The sequence below is a fragment of the Pseudonaja textilis genome, chromosome 5 (genome assembly GCF_049901715.1).
Source record: "Pseudonaja textilis isolate UNSWEBS1 chromosome 5, rPseTex1.2, whole genome shotgun sequence".
Lineage (NCBI taxonomy): Eukaryota > Metazoa > Chordata > Lepidosauria > Squamata > Elapidae > Pseudonaja > Pseudonaja textilis.
This window is the reverse complement of record NC_141994.1, coordinates 32,613,502-32,637,559: the sequence shown is the minus strand read 5'-3', so window position 1 is coordinate 32,637,559 and position 24,058 is coordinate 32,613,502. Positions and strand designations below refer to the sequence as shown.

The following is a 24,058-nucleotide window of genomic DNA, read 5'->3' as shown; positions in this document are numbered from 1 at the left end:
TATGACCAGTTACAACATCCCACACAGTCTTGTGACTGAGGTTTTCTATGTTTTTTGCCAGTTTCCAACAATTCCTTCTGGTTTCTGGTTAAAAATGCCCATTGGGGAAAATGGACTTGTTTAACAATCAGTGTTTGCTTAATGACCACAAGGTTCACTTAACGACCATGGTATTTGCCTAACCCAGGGGTCTGCAACTTAAACACCCAAAGAGCCATTTTTCTATTTTCTTTTAAACAGGAATCTCTGTCTCTGTCTTTCTTTCTTTCTCCCTCTCTCTTTCTTATCTCTCTCTCTCATCTCTTTCTCTTTCTTCCTCATCTCTCTTTCTCCCTCTCTCTGTTTCTTATTTCTCTTTCTCTCATCTATAACTGCTAAGATTGGAAGCTGTTTTTTTATAATCCTATTTCTTTGCAGTTTTTTTCACACACATTTGTGTATATGTATCCAATTCTCTTTCTTCCTTTCTGCTACGTATTCAAAATGGGCAATGATTTCTCTCTCTGTGTGTGTGTAGTAGCATGTGTGTATGTGTGTTATGTATGTGTATGTAAGTGTGTGTGTATGTATGTATGTATATATATGTGGATCTTTGGTTGTTCGGGTTTTCTCCCATGTTCTGTCTTCAGCTCTTGCTTCTCAGCCAAGCCCCCACCCAATCAAGTCACACCCCCACTAGCAGTTAAAAGGAAGAACCAGCTGCAATCTCACATCACTCTGAGAAGCAAGAGCTGAAGACAGAAGCCTGAAGATGATGAATGAGACTTCATCGAAACGTTGCCTAGATACTTCGAATCTTACGCGGGAGAAAACCCGAACAACCAAAGATCCACATACAAATACCCGCGAGAACCTCAGAAAACAAATATATATATATATATTCACAGACGAACACAATACAGAAGCCTGATGATGGCAGATGAGATTCTGCCGAAACGTTGCTACAACTTTAAAAGCACAACTATAATGACGTGGGAAAATACCCGAACAAAGCTGAATACTATATATATATATATATATATATATATATATATATATATATATATATATATATATATATATATATATATCCTTCCCAACCCCATTCCTCTGCACACTCCATTTTGTGTTGGCTTCCCAGCCAAGTACTTACCAGGTCTGATCCTGTTTAGCTTTCTAAAATCACCCTACTGAAATAAATACCAAACTAAACTGCCCAATAATTTACCTACCATCACTATCTTGCACCTGATTTCAATGTAAACAGCCAATCTGTAGTATTACTAAATTTTGCTAGGCATCCGCTGCATGTTATTCTCTCTTCCTTGATAATCTAGTCCAGAGGTCCCAAACTTGGCAATTTTAAGACTTGTGGACTTCAACTCCCAGAAGGAGAATTCTGGGAGTTGAAGTCCACAAGTCTTAAAGTTGCCAAGTTTGGGGACCCCAATCTAGTCTTAGCTGGGCAGTCTGGAATCACTGAGCAGCTCAGCGCAGAGAAAAGTTGTCGTCTCCCCATATTCCTTTCTCTGTGAGCAGCCTCATCCCCTCCTCCTCATTTGTGAAGCACGCTAAGTTTAAAGGTGCTGCAGGAGGCTGCTTTCAGAGAGAGGAATATGGGGAAACACATGACTTTTCTCCATAACAAGAAGGGTGTTCTCTCTCTCTCACCTCCACTCTTGGCACAGAAAAAAAATCAGTGGGAGCAGCAGTTGAAGCAGTCGATCACCCATCCCGGGGCTCACGCTCAGTATACCTGCAGGGGATGGAGGATGCAGCAGCAGCGAGGTGGCAATGGTGATTCCAGTGGCATCAGGGCTTCTGGGACCAGTCCCCCCTGCCATCCACACATGGTGCATCGGGGCTTCCAGGCTCTGCTCCCCGCAGCTACCGTCAGCTGTCCCGGACTCAATCAAAGGGCACCTTGCTAACACGAGCCTCTCCATGTGTTCTTTCCTGCTGCTGTTGCTGGGAAAGCAAGAGTTTCCCAGCACAGCAGAAAGCTTCCAAGTCCCCTTCCCATCGGAAACAGCTCCTGGGTAAGCAAAGAGAAGCAGGATTCAACCTGGCTTGCTTCTCTGCTTGCCTGGGAGACATTTCTAATGGGAGGGAGACTTGGAAGCTTTCCACTGTGCTGGGAAACTCTTGCTCTTCCAGCAACAGCAGCAGGTGAGAGAAACAGCCACTGACCTGGCTGGAGCCTATACGAGCCTCTCCACGTGTTCCCCGGTGGAAAGCAAGTGGTGGGGGAACGGCGACTGGCAGCAGGGGCAAAAGGCAAATGGGGAGGAAGGGGACCAGCGGTGGCAGCAAAAGGCAAGTGGGGGGGAAGGCGACCGGTGGTGGTGGCAAAAGGCAAGTGGGGGGGGGGAGGTGACCAGAGCTTGCAGAGTTTCACTCACCTAGGGAGATCAGTAAAGGCAGGGCCGCAGTGGAAGGCAATGGCTGGCCTAGTGGGTGTGCAAGAGGAGGCTGCAGGCAGCAGTGTTGCGCATGCATGCAATGTCGTGCATGTGTGATAAGGACTGACGGGCAGGCAGCAGAGAAGTGGGTGGAGAAGGGTGGAACCAGCCAGAGGCCCGATTTACCGGTTCTCCAAACTACAAAGAATCATAACAACTAGTTTTACCGATCCAGTCCAAACTGATAGAATCCCACCCCTGAGCCCATGTCACTGTCAATTGACTCTCAAACTTTAAAAAAATTAAAGGTACAAACCAATAAAATATTAAAATGAACAGAGATTAAAACTAAAATATTACGGGATGGAGTGAGATCTTCTTCCTAATCCACTAACAATCTCCAAGATGGAACGCCCCAATTGGCAGAGCCAGTTTTCTTATGAAAGGCCAAGAGGACTTCACCTCAAAGGGCACGATGTTCGAGAGGGCAGCAGCCAGGAAGAAAAGGCTCTTCTCCTGCACCTCTGAATATTGTTTCAGAGGTAAAATGAGGTAAAATTCAGATTCAGGAGCCAGATTGTTGGGGGCAATTCTCTGTAAACTGCTTAGAGAGGGCTGTAAAGCACTGTGAAGTAGTATATAAGTCTAGTGCTATTGCTATTGTTACCATGCAGAGATAACTGATTAACAAGCAAATGTCTGAAAGCTATCCAGTCATCTTTAAGCTGAGTTTTAATTGAAAAATAGGAAGTGATAGAAAACATATATTCTTGACTGGTTACTGATGCCTCAGAAATTCAGCCTAAAATGAACAAGAAAATAATAACTTTGAAATAATAGCTTTAAAAGAATGGCTAATGGAAATAGACACCTCAAGATAATCCAGTTATGTTCAGAAATAGGGGGATTTATATTGCACAAGTGTTTTACATGACGAAGAAAATGAATTATACTGCTTTGTAGTATGTTGATCTATACTTCTCCTAGATAGAATATTTAGAACAAACGACCCAGATTTAATGTTGAAAAACATAGAATTCTGTTTCATTGCATGAAATTTATTAACCAATTTCAATGGTTGTCTTTGAATTCTGGAGTTGTAAGAAAATAATTTTACTTTGAAATTTACATTGAAATTTTACTAGTGTATAAATATGTGAGGAGAATGTAGATTATAATTGTTTATTTTTCTTCATAAAGCCAGAAGATATAGCTCAACATTCAGTTTGTTCCATAAAAGAAATAACTAGGTGAACATGGCAATTCTATCCTTGGCTTTTATGTGTTTAATGGAATTTCTAACACACTCACCCTTATCTTAATGGACTCTTGGCTATGAAGAGAAACAAACACTGGATAATAAATAAACCTAGTACAATCAGTTTCTGCTATTAACAATGTCAATAAAATATATATTACAATTCTTTTTAGAAAAGTTGCTGACCTAGATCTAATCTGATTAGATTCAGCATGGCTTTAGAAATCTGGTGACCTGGTTTCTTTCTTTTTCCAAGACTGATATATAACTCTGTGTGACTTATGAAGAGATAATTTGAATTGTGAGCACTTTTCCCTGCTATATATTTGCATTATTGCAATCCATTGGATAGAGAGACTGAGACATAAGGTCAGTTGTGCAAGAGAGTATTCCAAGGCCTCAGGAAAATTATCAACTAAATTGAAAATACTGATGAAAGCTGAATTTTTTAGAATCTCACCAATATAATATAGAGGCAGTGGGAAGATTTCATTACTGTCAGAAGAGGAAAACACCCATTTTTGTCAAATGTAGTGTGTGTGTGCGTGTGCGTGTGTGTGTGTATCGTGTTTCTCCAAAAAGATGACCCACCTTGAAAAGAAGCCCTATCACATTTTTGAGCGCATGTGATCAAATTAAGCACCACCCACAAAATTAGCCCTAATTAAGACCCCACCCACCCTGAGGTGCAGGGCATGGGGCAAGGCATATAGGTAAAAAATAAGCTAAGGTGGGGATGAGGGGGTGGAGTTGCCCTATTAAAATAGATTAAAATAAATATGTTATCTCTTAATAGACTTTGCTGACACCAAGTCTGAAATAACGATACTTGTGGATGGAGGCGTTTGTAGATAGATGGGATATGGGAAGAAAGAGATCATTTGTTGCATTTTAAGAGTGATGTTGCTAAAATAGTTTATACTTATTGTGATGAAGGTGGAATAATTCCTTTATATATATATTTTTTCTATATTCTTTTCTTTTTGTTTTCCTTTCTTTTTATTCTATTTGTTTGTATTAGTGTTCATTGTTTTAATTATAAACTTTAATAAAATTCTGATTAAAAAACCTAAGACATCCATGAAAATCATCTTCCTTGTGAGGAACAAGGCAAAAATGAGCACAACTGATAAGTCAGATAGGATTTATTCATGTGCACTATTGCCATAGAAGCTTGTTAATCTAATTCTGAATTATGTTCTGTGGAAAGTGAGGCCATTTTTATTATTTTAAATGATTCCCAGGGATAATGTAAAAAGCATCTTTTAGTGTATTATTGGTTTGACACCTCCTGGAATATGTCCAAGCATTGACCATAATTAATAAATCAATACTTTGGATATTAGTGAATTAGAAGAATGAATACATTAGGGATCAATCAATCAAATCTGAATTCACCTGAGTAAACCCCCACATAATCCAATTGACCCAAATACTATAGTTGAAGTTGAAAACCATTTTTGTGAATCAAAAAAGGAAGCCAATCCCTTTTATTTTGTTTGCTCTTGTTTTGATGACTTAGGGTACAGTATATATAAATTATTTATTCCCAATGGTTCCTAACTTGTATTAATGGTTTTAAAAGAGTGGAAATTGCTACTGAATCTCATTCTTCCATTATTTTTCATATGCAGAATTAAATTGGAGCTTTGCTGAATATTCAGGTTTTAGTAAAATTGAATAGATATAGACCATCATTCTACTGAGATTATACAGATGTGAGGAATGCTGTCCCCAGGCAGTTTTATATTCAGTTGGGCATTGATATCAATTAAACATGTTCACTACCCTCCCCATTAGCACACTTAATGGAAGAGTAAATGAATGAGAGCATTATTGAAAAAAAGGAACATGGATAATTACCATAGAAACAATTCTGATCTGTGGTTTTAATGCACACATGTATGTTTTCAATATTGTACTCTTTATATTTAATATTGACATTTTTTACTTTAAATGTTTGGTTTTATTTACAAAATATTAATAGACTAAGCAATGTCCAAGGAATTGAAGATTTTTACAATCAATTGATAATTGTTAGCTGGTCTGAGAATACAAATGAGAGAGATAGACAGATCTGCACTTTTTAAAACCAGATGTGAGTCTTGGAGGTTCTTTGGTTGGGCTCTTTAGCTTGTTTGGCAATTCTTTGATTTCGGTATTGTTTGCTTCTTGTTTGTTGGTCTGATATTAATCTTGGGTATTAATTTATGCTCACATAGGTATTGATTCTGGTATGGAGGTATTTTGGTCTTTTTGGATTAATGATTGTCTTTTTTGCACAGAATCTAGATATTGTTTACGTCTGTGTGTATCAGTGGCCATAATTTCTCTAGGCATTACATTGTAATTATATTTACTTTCCACATAAATATTACTCTTTGGTTACTGTTGTGGTATGTGCAACATTATAGTCAAAGAAAGTTGAAATGACCTGCATATGCTTCTCAAGGTTAACAATATTTATTATGCTTGTGTATAATCATCATGACATATGTCAGATCTGATTACTTTGATGAAAATACTTGGCCTTTTGCTGCCTCCACTTGAAGTATCACCATATTCTGTAATGGCTAATGCAATGTATAGAATTATCAATCATCTTTGCATTGATTAGAATTTTATTTTTAGAAAATTATAGAACTTTTTAAAGGTAATGTATGTCAACGTAATGGAAACCGTGATCTGGTTCCCTATATATAAGATTTCCTTATAGACTAGAATACTAATTTGCAAGATCTGAATTCTGAGCTTTTGAAGCTATTTGAACATTTCATAAACATAATTAAAGAGCATATTTTTTTCTTTTCTATTGAAACGTTTATTCCATAATTTCATATGTAACAAAGTTTGGAGATTGTTACTTCCTCAGTCAATCAACTAGTTCTCTTTATTTTCTCAAGATTGTTGCCTTATTCCATAATTATTCATTTCTGCCTTACTAGGCTTTATCCATTATTTAGCAGCAGGGTGTTCTAGACTTCAGGAGAGTCTAATTTATCATCTATGGCCAGTGAACTTATTCCAGGTTTTTACTTCAGAGAATGGATGTTCCTAGCAGTGATGGGATTCAATTTTTTTTTTACTACCGGTTCTGTAGGCATGGCTTGGTGGCATGGCAGGAGAATGATACTGTAAAATCTCCAGATTTTGCTGGTTCTCCAAACTACTCTAAATTTCCACTACCGGTTCTCCAGAACTGATCAGAACCTGCTGAATACCACCTCTGGTTCCTAGTGTGGTTGAATGTTTAATAATATCTAGTTCTATCCAGTTCATTTCAGAATCTAGATGTAATTCCAAAGCTTTAAATCATGTGTGTTCAAGAGTACAAAATTTACCAACTGAATTTGTCATTTCTTAATTTTCTCATGGAATGACATTTTCAGAATCAGAACAGGTAGTGTTGCTGACATCTATTTCAAAAAGATGTTTTAGAATATAGAAATATGTTTAGCACATCCCACTTGTAAAATGTATCATAAAGTAGTAATATTTAAAATAGGTCATAAACACAAAAACAATTAGCAGACAGAAAAATTAACAAAAATGTAGACATATGGATGCAGATAGTTCAGAGAGGTACCACATCTACATACTGTACCTGCAAAGAGACATATGCAAGTAGTTGCTCTCTCCAAGAACACACACATAATTTACATGCGCATATAGACACCCACACAACTTCTTCTCTGCCTTATATTACATACGCACAAAAGCCTTCAGATTTGGTGACAAAAGTTCTGTGTTCTCTGTAAGCATAATGGTTTACAACCCCTTGAGGAAAGAATGATTTACTAGTTTTTTTTTTCTTTTCCATCTAAGATGTGATGACACTTCCATCCCTAGCCGTAGCAGCACTGTGGCTTCTTTTCCCTTTAACAAACAGAAAGAACAAGTCTTGGGGCTCACCCTTCTTTCTACTCCTACCAAAGCATAGCACAATTGAAGGCTCTACCACAAGACTAGTGGGAAGATCCCCCTGGTCTTCTCCACTGCCTAGCCTTCTCCATCATGTATTTGCAATAGCAGTCAATTACAGTGTTTGCTACTGCTGTCACCCATTTCTCACTTATTCTATTGTAGTTTTGTTAGCCGTGTCCACAATCCTTCTGCTGAGGTGTGAAGCAAACCCTCTCTGTGGAGGAAAAGAAATGCAACTAAGCAAAGACTAAGAAGACAAATTTATTCCAGCACTGATTTCTCCAGTTTACTAAAGAGAAATTTATATTTAGTACCCAGTTTGTACTGCTTGCATGTTTACATGACCTAGAATGAAATTGTTGATTGAAATGCCTACTTGGTAGAATTTTGCACTCTCCTTTGTATTCTTAAAGGAAATGCACAGGAAATAATATTCGATATACAGTTGTGTATTATCTTCATATAATTGAGGAAATGGTGCCCAAAACTGCACAAGGCACTTGGCCAAATATACTTTTAATTAATAAATATAAAACTGAAAAGTTAAGTATTATTAAACTGACCACCAATTAGTCATACACAATCATGCCTAATTTTAGGCTACAGTATAAGTCTGAGAGCTGACTTTTTAGACATTACCCAATGTTGCTTATACCTCATAACAATGTTCATTGAGTGACCAAATATTTTTCTCCTTTTTATGAAGAATAATTTAGTGTTTTTGCTCAGTTTTAAGGGCTTTCTTCTTTTTTTCTTAAACAGGATGTTTTTCAGGAGACAATGGACATTTTTTGGCAGTTCATCAGAGGAAGAATTGGAAGCCAATGTTCATTTATCATCGTGCACAAAGTATTGAGAAAAGTTTGGATACCAGTGATCAGAAGAATTATAGAAAAAATTTCCACTTGCCTTCCCATGTAAAAATAGGCAAGTTGCATCCTGCAATCATAGTTAAATCAGCATTCTCCAGACCAGCATTTGACCCAAGTCTCAATCTCCTAGCTATGACTGGGGAGCACCAGGAAGTGGAAAACCTGCCCATCCCAGCAGCTAATGTGATCACTATGGTAAGAACCTTTGCTCTTCTAAGGCACTTTAGTTTCTTAAATCATAGCTCAACTCAGGAATGCTTAGTCCCAACTTTCTGAAACAGGTACTCAGTAGATGCATAAGGATGGTACTGTAGGAAACCTCAGCCAATATTGTCTGAACATATATGAATAGTAGCAAATTGAGAAAGCCTGTTTTACCATGTTCTTGGTTTCCAGAATTCTAACGGAAACTTTCTGGGAGGAGTATGTTTGAGGAATTGAGATCTGAGGTTTCTGCACATGCACGCGCATACACACACACACACACACAATAATTCAAGAATTGACAGCTAATTTATTCTGAAATCCACTCTCCAAAGTTCATAGTGAACGTGGTCAAAGATAGCATGAATGAAATCCAAATTTGGCCCTTTTTATTATTATAGGTTTTGGTTGTTAAGGAAATTCTTTTCCAACGAAAGAAAGAAAGAAAGAAAGAAAGAAAGAAAGAAAGAAAGAAAGAAAGAAAGAAAGAAAGAAAGAAAGAAAGAAAGAAAGAAAGATACATTAGGCCCCGAATATGTTTGATGTTTAAAAGAAAATAAAATGATTTGGCTCCATTTTGGTGGTGCATTCCTGGGGGTTCTCAGCTGTCATATTAAATATCTCAATAAAATAATGTAGAACCCTTATTAGTATAGTCTCAAATATTCCATGATGAATTACCAAATTTGTCCTTGAAGAGACCGTTTGTGAATATGAACTAAGGCTCTGCTTGTAGGTTACAGGAAAGATCCCATCTATCCCATCTTAGCTATCCTAAACAATATTCATTTTTATAAGCTTAACGTATTTGCATTAATTATACAAATCTCTATTTCTCAAGGGTAGTATGAAAGCTCCTTGCAATGGTTTGAATCTTTCCAAGTGAATTTATCATATATTTTTTACCTGAAGCCCAAATTTAGCTTATTTATAGTAATTATTTTCACATAGCCACTCTATTAAATCTCCATTAAATACCTAGTAGGAAACTTGAATTTCTGTTTTTAATGCTTTTGCACAAAATAGTGATTGTGATTAAAATGATTCCAACTGAGAACCATATGGGCAGCTTGGCTGGGCATAAGACTGTGAATTATGAATCTGGAGAGGATCATTTAATAGTGTTCATAGTCTTTTATCAGTATATATCTGTGGGCCACTGTTCTTTTTGCCTTGCTTCCCTCAGATGGAGAAAAACATCATTCCAAGCTTAATTATAGGAAGGTCAGCTGTAACCTGGCTAATAGTGCCTTTGGGAAGCCTTAAGAGAATTTTTATCAGTGGGGTTTCTCCTATATCCGGGAGAAGCTTTCATCCTTCAGGCACTTTTAACAAATTTGGTTTTGAGAGCAGTTTCTTCTTCTTCTTCTGTGTATCGAAAATAACTTCAGTTTAAAGCTTTTATAGAATGAATCCACGTTTATTCCTGCAAAAGGAGAGCTCAGCTGTTCTCTTCTTTCTGATTGTTTCTAGTTTGGTATTTTGGGGATAATGGAAATAACTGATTTTGGTTGTCAACGTTTGTTTTTCAGGACCTTCTCATGAAAGAGTTCTTTCCTCCGAGATCTTTTGGAAAATTGTATTGTTTTCTATCATTGTAGGACAGGGTGGGAGTGCACAATCTTTTGATGTTTCACAGCCAGAGTGGGCAAAGTGAAGTCATAGAGCAAGCAGGGTTGCAACATACTTATGAGGCGCTAGAATTTTGTCCTTCTGTTTGGTGGTGATATATATGAGACATATTTTTATGTCTTGCTTTTTCAGCCTCACTAGGGAATGGGAAACTGAAATTCATTGTGGTTAGATGAGAGCCTGGGTTGAAAGCTTACCATTGATCTCTGAGGCTGCATATTGCTCAACTCTATCCACATAATTGATTATCCTGTATTTCATAGAAGGATTTCTTCAAACATAGATATTTGTATGTGCTTGTATGTATTTGTGCAATAGATTCTATGTGTAATATATATAATCTGTGATGATACACAGATAGATACACACAGAGAGAGAGAGAGATGATAGATAGATAGATAGATAGATAGATAGATAGATAGATAGATAGATAGATAGATAGATAGATAGATATTAGATTAGATGTTTTAAAAAAGAATTCCCTTTTCACCCTTATGTGTGGTATGCATCTTCCTCAGTCTTGAGTCCTCTACCTTAGGCCTGAGAGTTTGAGTGTTCTGCACAGGATCTGCAAAGAAGAGATCGCTCTGATGTAATTCCTGGGATCTATTGGAGCTGTTCTCCCACTTTAGGAATCACAGCTCTCATCACCACTGGAACCACTTTGGCCTTTACTTTCTAAATCATCTGCAGTTCCTCCTTCAGGCCTGGAACTTCTCCAGTTTCCCATACACCTTCCTGATGTTGCTGTCAGTTGGCACTGCTACATCTATTACCACTGCTATCTTCTCGTCTTTGTCTACTATCTCGATGTCTGGTTGATTGCTTCAGGGATCACCAATTTTCAGACCTCAGGGACCACTAAATTTATAATTTTAAATCCTGCAGACTCCCAGTGATGGGATGGGGTCCTTCAAGCACTTAGCTTGGCCACCTGTTTCTGCAACCTTAAACACTCAAAAAGCAATTTGGACCCATTTCCCACAGAAAATAAATCACCAGGATCTCACATCTCTCTCTCTCTCTCTCTCTCTCTCTCTCATTTCTCTCTGTATCTCTTTCTCTCTGTCTCATCTCTCTCTCACACCCACACCCACACCCACCCATATACACACATCTCTAACTCATCATTCTCTCTCATCTCTGTCTCATTTCTCTCTCTCTCTCTCTCTCTCTCTCTCTCTCACACACACACACACACACACACATCTTTCTCATTTCTTTCTCTCTCACCTCTATCTCTTTCATCTCTCTACCCTCTGTCTCTCTCTCTCTCTTTGTGTCTCTGTTTTCTCTGTCTCTGTCTCTCTGACTCTCTCTCTGACTCTCTCATCTCTTTTTTCTCATCTCTTTTTCTCATTCTGATTCTCCTGCATTCTCTGGGTCTTGCGGGTCCTTCTTTGGCCTTTGTTGGTGCTGGATGCATCTTGGTTGCTCTGGGAGATGCACGACCTGCTCTCTGCTCTGAGACACTTGCCCGACCCGGCTGCAGCCAATGATCTGCATCATAATGAGCTCCAGGAGGAGAAGGGGACACCATCTCCCCCATTATGAAGTGCACTAAATTTAACTGCACTGTGCAAGGCACTGCAAGAGCAGCAGGCAGGCAATGGAGGCACCAGCAGCAGCAGGCCAGAGAGAAATGGCCAGGCTGGACCAGTGTCTTGGGGCAAAGAGGAAGTTGTGCACCTCCCTGAGCAGCCAAGGTATATGCCGCACCAACAAGGCCCAGAAGAAATTCCTGTGGGATTCAGCAAGAGATGAAGCTTCGCTCCCACTCTGAAATATGGAGTAAATCTCCATTCCCCACCCTTACCTTCTCAGGCCAGTTGAGGAGTGAGTGGGAAGGGAGGGTGAGGAACTGGGCCAGCCAGTAGTGGGATCATCTGACAGGAAGCCACAGCAGGGGGACAAAACAGCCACCAGTTGCTGATACCTGTTGCTTCAGCCTGCCTGCACCACCACCTCTCCTTGCTGCAACAGCACCCTTGCCTTGTTCCAGCCAGTGTGGGCTGGGCTACTCCTTGCATGTTCACCACCTGCAAAGTTGCAAGTTGAATGTACCTCCCTTTATGGTAGAGATTTCCAGCCCACCATGAGCTGCCTGGCCAGTCCCATATTCCAGAGCTCTAGTCACAGGACTGGCCCATTGGTCATCCCGGAGCAACTCCTCCACCTGGGTGCACTGCGAAGCACCAAAATTCTCTCACAGACCACTAGTGGTCCATTGGTGACCTCTGGATTGGTTAGTACCTGCCTGTCTGTCTGGAATTGGAAATCCCACAGGATCTTAGCCCTCTTATTTTCCATAACTTTTTGTGGGATCTCGCATCTTCAGATAGCTCAGCTTAAGGCTCAAACAAATTTCTCTGGCACTGCATGTGAAGGAACATATGCACCTGTCATTCAGGGATGGTTGCTTAGGTGTTCCTTTTATATGTCAGTTAATTTTAATGCTCTAAGGGGGCCCTCAAACAACAAAGAACATCAACCAATCAACATTTGCCGGGCACACACCCCTGCAGTTGGATTTTGGGAGGTATTTGAGTCAGCTGAACTGAAGCCCTGTGCAACCTCCACTTACCCATCAACCCCTTCCAGCATAGGTATATGGCAACAGCTATGGGTAGTTGCAGATACTTCTAAATTAGCCTTTCCCAAAAAAAGTTTGCTATGAGAATAAAATGAGAGATTTGGTGGGAGGGATAACATACACATTGTTCTAAACCAGGGGTGTCCAACCTTGGCAACTTTAAGACTTGTGGACTTCAACTCCCAGAATTCCTCAGCCAGCAAAGCTGAGTTGAAGTCCACAAGTCTTAAAGTTGTCAAGGTTGGACACCCCTGTTCTAAACTCTTTAGGAAAAGGATGGAATAATAAAAGAACAACCAGAGCAACCATAATATATCCTCGATGGGATTTTGTGCTTTGGACCCAAAAGATTTTAATTCACAGTCTACAGCAGGGGTGTCAAACTCAAGTCATCATGGTGGTATCATGTCAGAACGTTTTTCCTGTTCACTAAACTGGACGTGAGCGTGCCGCATCCGGTCCGTGGGCTGAGAGTTTGAGAGCCCTGGCCTAGAGTAAAATGAGTTGCTTTGCGTATTCAGACCTAAGGTGGGGTGGATTCCAAGCCTGATTAGAACCCAGGGCATGCTTGTGACTATCAGACTGAAGTGGGCACGGGACAGGAGAAAGGTCTCAACTGAAGTGAAAGCCTTGGTTTTTATCTTGAGAGTTATTCTTACACAGGCAACCCAAGAAAACAGTTAGAAAGGATGATGGTTGCTCTATAATTACATTTCTTGAATTTCTTATGACAGATTAGGGTTGCCTAGATTTACAAGAGTCTCCAACCTTGGCAACTTTAAGACTTGTGGACTTCAATTCCCAGAGTTCCTCAGCCAGCTTTTACTCAGCAAAGCTGAGGGGAGTTGAAGTCCACAAGTCTTAAAGTTGCCAAGGTTGGAGACCCCTGGCCTAGAAAATATTGTTTTTCTCTCTCACCTAACCTTTTTTTAGAGAACAAGACCCTGAATTCAATTTAGGTTTTGATTTTTGAAAAGGAGAAGTGGAGATGGAGCACAATTGTTGCTTTAAGAGGGTTTTTTTTTTTTTTGGTTTTGAAAATAAAGCTTGCAGGAGGCAAACCTTCTGTGCACTACACTTTCAAAGGCTGAGAGTTCAGTGGGTGTACTTAAGAAAATGAAATTGATTTGTGTCTCTAGCAATAAAGGTTTTGTGCAAATGAACAGTCTCAGGATTTAGCCTGATGGGTTTATTTAGAGACAGATTCATTTCAGAAGAATTTTATGGACCCTTGAAAGGTTTCTAATCCAATAACACTTTTATCTAGTATGGCTTATTTATTTATTTTCCTACTAAATAGCATCAGTAATGACATTTTAGATTCTTGAAGCACCATTTGATAATAATATTGAAATCATACATATTATCTTCCTGTTTATATTGTGATTTTTAGATGTTACATTAATTTTATCATAAAATACAATGTGTTTTTTTTCTAATTTCCTGTATGACTCAGTGTTTTCAGAAATAACTAAACCTAAGCATATGTGCTATATACATTCTGGTCACACTATCCCCTCTTGATGTAATAATTTTATGCATGCACAGAAAATGAATAAGAAGTAGCAAAACAAGAAATAAAAAGCAAGAACTAAATCCATTTTACCTTCTCTCAATTGCCTTTATTCCCTGAAACAGATCGCATACAACAAGGGTATTAAACTCAATTTCACTCAGGGCTATATTAGTTGTGATTGACCTCAGGCGGGGCGGGTGTGCATGGCCAGAATCGACATGGCCAGCTGAACACTGCTCTCATCAGGAGCATCTGTGGTGGCCTGGGTGGGGCTTGGAGAGATTAATTGTCTCCAGTGGAGGAAGGTGAGACCAGGGCCATGCCACCCAGCCCCCTGAGTCCCCCAACCACAACCCTGATGCAGCTCTCAATGGAGTCAAGTTTGACACTCCTGTCCTTGAGGTTCCTGCTGCTGTGCTCACTCTCCTTGGCCATGTTGCTCATGGTGTGTGCAGCAGGCAAAGTGTTAGGCCAAGCTGAGGTGCTGTGGGCCAATCCTGTTTGCAGGATGGATCTGCAGGCCAGATCTAACCACCTTGTGGGCCAGATCTGGCCCCCGGGCCTTGAGTTTGACACCCCTGACAAACAAACTACCTATCAGTATTTATAGAATTTACAGCTTCTTTTAAAAGAATTTATTTGTGTATGTATGAGTAAGCTTATGCTTAAACCATGCATCAAAACACTCTTCTAAGAAAATATTATTCAGCATTCTTAGATATGTGATTTTCCCCCCATTTTTAATAAACGTTCTACTAGTTACACAAATTCATCTACTTGCTCTGCTTATTTGACGTTTGAAATAAATGCATAAACATTTACTTCATTTTCCTATCAAACAAAATTGATTTGGGTTTTAATATATTAATTTTTAATGGATAGATTATCATATAAGCTAACATTCCAAATTATTATTGCAAATTATTTAGGTTCAAAGTCAACCACGTATCACCATCAATGTACAACAGTACATTTAAACTAATATTCATTAATTTTTTCATTCCCTTACTAGCCTTTGGCATTGTGACAATCCTCTCACACACATAAAGCTAGTTTCATCCATGGCCTTTTTCACTTCACCTTTCTAACAAGTATCCTTTTTTCACATCTTGTATTAGCATAATACCATATGGCATTTCATAATATACTACTTTTTTAGCTTCCACATTTTCTTTCTTTATGTTCCCTTTCCATTCTTTCTGTTGGAAGACTCCTTCTTCACATATCTTTATACTTATACTTTCTCTTTTGCAGTCCAACTTCCACTGTCATCTTTTCATTTGTTTTATTTCATTCCATGTTCATTTATTTTCAAATATATTCCTGACACTACAAAAAATGGTTTGTTCTATACTCAAAATTTCTTATCATTCCTGCATTGTTAAACTAATTTTCTCAATCTTTGCTTTTAAGATTTATATCAATTTCTTTGTCACATGTATGTGTAAATAGCTTATGCTTAAGCCATGAACTCAAAGACACCCTTCTGAACAAGGACTAATCCATCACCATTCTTATATCTGTAATTTTTCCTCTTTATAATCTTATTCCATCCAGTCATGTCAACTATAATTTTTCCCTCCCTAGATTGCCTTTATTCATAATTTTTCCTAAATTCATATCTGGTTCTTTTCCTAAATTCATATCTGGTTCTTTTCAGACTGTAAGTAATATTTGACTATTATCAAGTAATAGATTTCAATTTCTCCATTTTGTCATCTAAGGCAGCTCAGGAACCCATACACATTCAACTATGGGCTTGTTCCAGGTCATCATAGAGCTTATACAAATACCTTAGCCATATTAGTGTTACTTTGGAGAAGATAAAATGGGATCTAGCATTAGGGGATATTTTGATTTAAAATTAATATTATGAAAAATGTAAAAGAGTTATTTTTATTTATATTTATAATGGTACTTTAAACATGTTATACATGATATTTTGTCAGGCATAAATTAATCCTATATTTTGCATTGGCGATAGGGTGAAATTCAGGTTATAGTTCCATTTTATTGAGATATTAAAATTAATGTCAGGGTAATTGTTAAGACATATTTTAGGGTTAGTGATGATTATATTCAAAATAAGGTTGAAATTTTAGCATTAGTTTATCATATAATTTCAATGGAAATGTGAGTGTGATATGGTTCCAGTTTTCTTTTCTTGGAGGCAGAGGTTACATTTAAAATCGGTATGTGTATGAGGGTACGTGTATGTGAAGAATATTTTTGTTGTTGTTGAGTTAAACAGGGATCCTTGGTTTATGTTAATGTAAATGAGTTTTCTCCATATCCGAAAAATGATGTGAACATGAATGTGATCATACAATTGGCATTATTCAGCCATGTACCGATTAATACATAAGACTGTATTTACTGGTTTAGTGCTTCTGCTTAGTAAAACATATCTCATAGGCTTATAATCCTCATCATAATATGGCATGAGAGTTATTACTTTATAAGAATCAGTTTTAGATTGTTAAAAATATTGATACTTTTGAAGTGACAATTATTAAGATCATAAGAACACATGTCAACTCATTTATATAAAATATCATAAGTTAAAAATATAGCTATAAATGTATTATTTATGTACTTGGCTAATAATTACACCATTTAACTATAGATAGAATTGTAAATATTTACAGTTAAAATGTTGTATCATATCTTTTGTATTATATTTTTATTTTTTTAAAACTGTAAGTGCTTTTTTCTTTAACAATACAAGTCATAGAAATGCATTGTTTTTGTGGGAGGGTTTCCCATTTCTCTGTTATTATTTTAAATGCAATAAAAATACATTTTAAAAAAAGATTATATGTAATGTTCTGTAAGATGCCTAGTCATTGGATTTTTAATATAGGATATTTAACTCTTCATTCTAATGGTCTTGCAAATGATGAATACCTTCCTTTAAGATATTATAGTATTATTATTATTTTTAAATACTATAAGGTTAATTTGTAAAAATATAAAGAAAAACAATATATAGTCATAGGTTCTTTTGGAATAATCCAGAGTTCTTTTGTGCCTTAATGAAATTAAGAAATCTCTGTTCCTCAAAACTATATTTTGTTATTGGGCAATTTCCATGATTCCAACATATTAAAATTATAAATAATGACTAGAGTGTTTTAATGTTTAAAATCGATCCTATTAATACACAATCTCCCTTCTTTCAGATTTCACATATATTTTGGCTGGTAAAATTGAACACATTTTTTGGCCCATGTAACTTATGTATGAGTCATAAAATCATCAGTTATTTTAAGCAAGAAGCTTCATCATTTTCCTGAGATTAAATCAGTGTCCATTTGATTTGAACTATCATGGCATTTTTGGCAATATACCTGCAAATACCTGCAGATGCACAGCTATTCCTATGACATTTTTGCTTCTCTTTTTATAATTCTTTTTCACATTTAAAGCAATTGTGCTTTTTTCTTAGATATATCACCTTTACTGTACTTTAATGGGAATAATCTGCACAATCAAGATGATGGAAAAGGCTCCTGAGGCCATTAGCTTTTGATTCATGTTTTCAATATACATGTGTGGAAGAACTGAAAATTCAATGAGTTTTCAAGGATAAATATCAAATTACATGCAGTCCATTTTTACCCATTACATAGAGCTATTCAAATGGTGAAAAAAAGATATGAGCATACAGAGAAAAGTAAAGAAAAAAGAATTGAGTAAAAGAGTTTCTGCTACCACTTAAAAATCTTTTTTTAAAAGGTGGCAGAAATGTTTAAGACTTCAAGGCATTTTATTGTTCTTTTTAGCTAATATATATGCTTTCTTTCATATATGCTAGCTTCCCCTTTCTTTAATGTTTCATTCTTTTATTCTGATTAAGAAGTTGACTGCTTAATTTTCTGATCAGTGACCATTGCAGAAGTTATCTACAAGGTCTATCTAGAAAAGATGGTATGCTTTAGGAAAGAAATGATTGGTTGACATGTTGAAATTTTCTATGGCTCACTGCTGAAAATTTAAATAGGTAGATTTATATGTGTTTTTCTGAAATCATAGCAAAATTAATACTGCTGTACTTACTTTACTACATAAGTATGAACTGTGGGGACCACTGTGGGATTATTTGCTATAAATGTTGAGGGCTCAGAGCTTGCCTTTGATAATGGATATAATTTATTCCATTTGAAATCAAGGGTGTTCATTTCAATGATTGGGGTCTGATCTGAATTATTCATTTCAACTGAGGCTATTGTAACAGATTCATATGCAAATGCCTCATCAAAGCCAAATCCTTTTATGGGAGATTTCTTGTTTTCCATACCTTCTCTCCAGCAATAAATCCAACTGCATCCAAAAATCCAACAATGGAATGCTAATAATGGCATTCATATAATTATTTCACTATTACACCATTAATTTGTAATCTTTTGCCACCATGAAATATTTCTTTTCCAATGACTGGAATATTGCTTTTATATAATAAAGACAGCTGGTAAAATATGTCTTCCTTTAGCCAATCCTTCCTTCCTGAATTATTTTTTACTTCACTTAACTACAATAAAGAAAATCACAGAGAAACAGCTAGAGGCAATAGCTGCTTGTTTGTTAATGAACAGAGCAATACATCTTAAGTGTAATTGATGTGGTGTGTGTTTTTACAAAAACCAGAACTACCCATTTAGATTTTTCTAGAATCTAAAGTGATGTCACTTCAAAGAGATGATTTAAATAAATTAGCTACAAATGAATGATTAGCATAATGCAAAGTGACAGACAGCAGAAACTCCTACTAAAAGACAGGTTCTATAAATCTTACATTGATGTTCCTGATTCTTTATTACATCTGTCAAAATGACTTTGTAAAGGTTTGAGAAGGCTTAATTTTTTGCAAAGCATATACATCGCTAAATAGGAGCCAGTTTACAATATAGTAAGTGGAATTTCAAAACAGTATCTGAAGATCCTCTGTTCCACTGTAGAAAAGAGGAGAATGACTGGCAAGTAGATTCAGCACCATGGAAAGCTCCACACACACAAAATGCAGCTGAGTTTTTCCCTTAGATCCAGCTCATCTTGCCTGAAGAAAGTAAATCAAGTTCACTGACCTACTGGGTGAGCATCTATCCTCTTTTTTATAGTCTCCCATAATACATTTTGTACTTCATTAGGTATATGTGTTGGAACAAATGGTACCAATTTCTCAGAGTAATAATCACAGGAAGTGGCATTCGGCTCACATTCTTTAAATACACAGCCATCTACTTCATATTACATATAGGAATCTGCTCCAGTTTTTCAGCCAATTGTCTTCAGTCTCCACCCATACTATTCTTTCTGATAATGAGTTTGAAGCATTTAAAAGCTACACTTTGATTAATGGAGACTACCAAGGAAAATGACTATTTGCTTTATTATACAGGACACAGAAATACCACCATTCCCATTAAGTATATCATACCAAACATTAGAACAGTAACATCATGGAAAAGCAAATTGTTTGATCATCACATATATGGTATGATCTAGAGGGTCACAATACCAAAGTGGGTTCTGAAGTGCCATTATTTGATTAACAATGTATATTCAACTTTTCTGTTTTAAACAATATGTAGCACTTATGGTTATCTATGAACATGGTCTGAACATAATACCAGTTTCATTTAATTAAAGTAACTTTAAAGTGCCATTTAATATCATAAAAGTATACATTGTAAAACTGCACTCATCATAAAACCCTTAGCAATATGAAATAGCCATGATTAATGTATATATTATCGATGAAATAGGTATGGATAGGGAAAGAAAATAATAGATAGCAATAAAAATAATTGAAAGTTCAGGGTCAGGCTCCGGTATATCTAAATCAGTTATAATCCCATTGCTTTATTAAAGTTGGCATCTGGAACAAAAAGTGTCACATTGAATTTGTTTTCCTTATCCTTTTCTGTATCTGGATCATTGATGATTATGGGCTTCATAAAGTAGAATAGCATCAGAAATAGTTCATCATGTTCTACATGTAATTCTGAAATGAACCACACATCATTGCATTATTGTTTACACCACTGTAATATGAAATTAGGAAAAACATTCTTAAGCATGAGATAATGAGGGGATAGGTCTTCTCATATCCAAAAGGTCCTTTTGTCTCTTACCTTTTAAACTATAACAAATACAGTTTAAAGTTGGGACTTGGTGCTCCCTTTATGCCCTGGTATCACAAGACAATGGCATAGATTCCTCACCCTGGTTTAAATAAATTATACAGAGAATAGTGAATAATATGAAATTGGCTTGGGATACTTTCAATATTTTCTGATATATAAAAGAAAACTATCTTGAAATGTTCTAGTTAAATGTCTATTTTTTAACTGGGAACTGAAGAATACTGTTGCATTTGAGCCAAAACATTCTGTGAGATGAGAGAGGGACCTTACAGACTCAGATAAAGGTGATGAGCAAGTGGACTTCCAACCTCCAGATTTTGCTGAACTATAAAATCATAGTCATAATAAATGGTGAGAGATCCTACACATTACTTCTGGAGATCCTCAAGTTTCTCACCTCTCAACTGAATTTTCCCCTCACAGGCCATCATTTCTGAGAATATAATTTCATACTAATTCAATATGCAAAAATTTGCTTTCTGTTTAGGTGATGAAATGCTAAATTCAGTTATCATATTAGCTCAGAAAGTACCCTTTCAATCAAGCTGCATTTCATATTATAATTGACAATCATTCTATTTTACAATATTCAGTAAGTTTGGTCACAAAAATTTGGTAGTTTAGTAGAATAATTACACAGCTGTAGATTACTAAATGAATACATTCAATGTTTCCATTTTTTTTAAAAAAATGATGCTTACTTTAAACTACAAAAAATTTATATTACAGTATTTTTTATTCTATCTATTGCTTTAAAAACACGTCCCAAAAGAATAAGAAAGAGTTTTCAAAAATTTGAAATACTTAAGGAATGTGGGACTTTTCCAGGCTTTGAAATAAATATGCAGATGCATCTGGTGTTCTCATCACCAGCAGATGGCAACAGAATACAATTTAGTTATGTGGGCACAGGCTCCTTTGCTAAGATTGAGTTGCAGTTCCCAAAATCCTGACCAGAATATCCAACGGTCATAAAATGCTGTCTGGTAATTCTGGGAGGTATTGTCTAAAATGCTGGACAGTAACAGATTGGGCAAGCTGACAGGTTAGAAAATGAGAAGACTCAATTATACTGATAGGCAGAGTGTATTGTTGCCTCTACTCCCTGTCAGCTGTTCTTCCTCTCCCTCAGAGTCCGACCCTACCAAAGGCATGACAATGAGTTTCTTTTAATTAAGTCAGAAATAGGAAAGTCAGTCCTGAAATTTTCATCATCTGCTCATTTTAAAAGGCGCTTATATCTTTTGCTAAACCTATTGTTGCTTTCCACTATTCTCAGAGATAGTTAAAAGTCTACAAATGCAGGTGGTCCTTTAACCAAAACGAGACCTAGATTGGGCCTACAATACCCAGATGCTTCAGGTTGATTAGCTTATATATGACTGTTTTCCGCAACTGGGATATGTTGTGTTTTCCCTGTTGTCTCCAATCTACACCAAAGAGAAGAAAAGGATATCCCTGCTCTAGGCAAATGGAAGCTGAATGGTATTTCACATTCCCATCGTAAATGCAATCTGGGATGATCAGTATTATTTTTGACATGTTTCTCTGTAACAACCAATGTGCAGCGGTCTTTTGTATGTCTTCTGCTCAGAGCCTTTGAAACAATCCTGTCTTCCTTTGCAATAGGAAGACAACAACATTCTGGGGCAATTAGCTTTTAAGACCTTCTAGGTAAGAAAATCAAACAGAATGCAAATGCACTGTGACAGTTCAGTTGCTGTAAGCCATGTCAACACTAAAGAATTCCAGGTTTACTGATTAGTTTTCTGAAGGACAAAGCATATTGCTGTGCATAGAAAAACACCCTTGAAACAGAGCAAAGGCACTGATGCAGTAAGTGAAACCCTCCTGAAAATATTAGCTAGCAAAGAGATTATTCTGCATCAGCAAGGAACACTATTCTCATACTTGAATAAAGCAGTATCTAAATTCATGGAATACAAGACACACACACACACACACACACAAGCTTTTTATCTGTATTATACTATTTGACCTGTAAATGTTCTGGAAATACAGTATATAGTGGTGATTTGCATCTAATAGTACAGTCATATGGACACTGTGGCAGTATTATCACAATTTCATGTTCAGTAGCACCATGCAGGAAAAAAAATTACTACTGGTTTTTACTGCTTTCCAAATTTCACTCACATGAAAAGATAATTTAATTTATCATAGCTATAATGTGGTATTCATACCCTAACCCTTAATGAGTTCAAGATGACCAAAGATCTGTGGGTGTGTGAATGTCCTGTGTTTCAATAAACCACAACTTCTCCAGCTCACTGTAGTCTCCCTATTTCATATGCTTCATTTAAATATTTCCATATCTTTTTAGAATTGGAGATCAGTGACTGAGAGATGTGTAAGGGAACAATAATAGAATAGCAATGGCACTTCAAATTATCTACACTATAAAGCAAGCTTACATATACAATTAAGATAAATTTGGAAGACATTTTAAAGCACTTTGAATGTGAAAAAACGGAGGGCTTTTTCCAAGGAAAGCAAACTTAGGAAATTCAGTGAAGTTTTTCCCTCCCTCCAGCCTTAGTTTTCAACATGTTTTGCATTGCTTTAAATGCAAAAGATACATCTGTGTGTGCAATTAATATAATACAGCAGAAATCTAGTGGTTTGAATTCTTAAATTTCAAGATCCTTAAATCTGTTTTCTTCTTACAGTACAAACCAAAAACTAAATGATGTATGCAGCACTTATAAGAAAAAAAAATGCCATTGATTTTTTTTAAAAATTGTATCCTGGAAGTTGTTAGTTTGAAGTGCTAAGACAACTGCTGTATTTGAAAAGTAAATTTTAGTTGTGCTTCTTCCTTCCTTCCTTCTTTCCTTCCTTCCTTCCTCCTTCTCTTCCTTACTTCACTATCTATGAAGAAAATGATATTTTCAAGGCATGTTCTGATACAATTTTTTAAAAATATTTTAAAATAAATAATAATGCAAACATTCAAATTTATGTTGTACTATTTTCATATCATGTTTAAATATCAGAATTTTAATGCAGAAACTGAACTGATTTATGAATGAAATCATCATGATTGTTATGGACCAAGAAAGGTTTCAATAATTTTCATATTATATGGATACTTTATCGTAATCATTGGTGTTTTTTCAATCTATGTTGTTGTTCAGTTGCTAGGTTGTGTGCAACTCTGGAAAAGACTGGAAAAGACTGGAAAGACTGGAAAACAGCCAAACAGCATTTACATTACCTGTCCCCAAGGCTGAAGCATAGTACAGCAAATGGATAGATTCCTTTGAAGTATTATTGTTCTTTAAGAAAGAAGTAGACAATCCATGTCTCATGTCTTATCTAAATAGAGAAACAGAATGCCCACAAAAAACACCACAAACTCTACAATGTCAAACTTCGTTATAAGAAGTTTATAGGTGGGCAAAAAGGCAATGAGAGCAGGAGTGACTTCTTTTCTTTTGACAGCTTCTCCATTGAGTTTCCTTGGGAGGCATTCCTTGTGGGGAAACTGTCAGGAAGCAGTGGAAATGAT

At 36.6% G+C, this 24,058-nt stretch overlaps 1 protein-coding gene across 2 annotated transcripts in view; it reads left to right on the top strand.

The window, feature by feature from the left end:
• Positions 1 to 24,058, top strand: part of PTPRR (protein tyrosine phosphatase receptor type R) — an 81,470-nt gene that overhangs the window by 5,757 nt on the left and 51,655 nt on the right. For both annotated transcript variants that reach the window (XM_087934454.1, XM_087934455.1), the window contains exon 2: positions 8,326 to 8,630. In XM_087934454.1, coding sequence (XP_087790580.1) covers positions 8,326 to 8,630 — 305 coding nt within the window. The remainder of the gene's footprint in view (positions 1 to 8,325; positions 8,631 to 24,058) is intronic.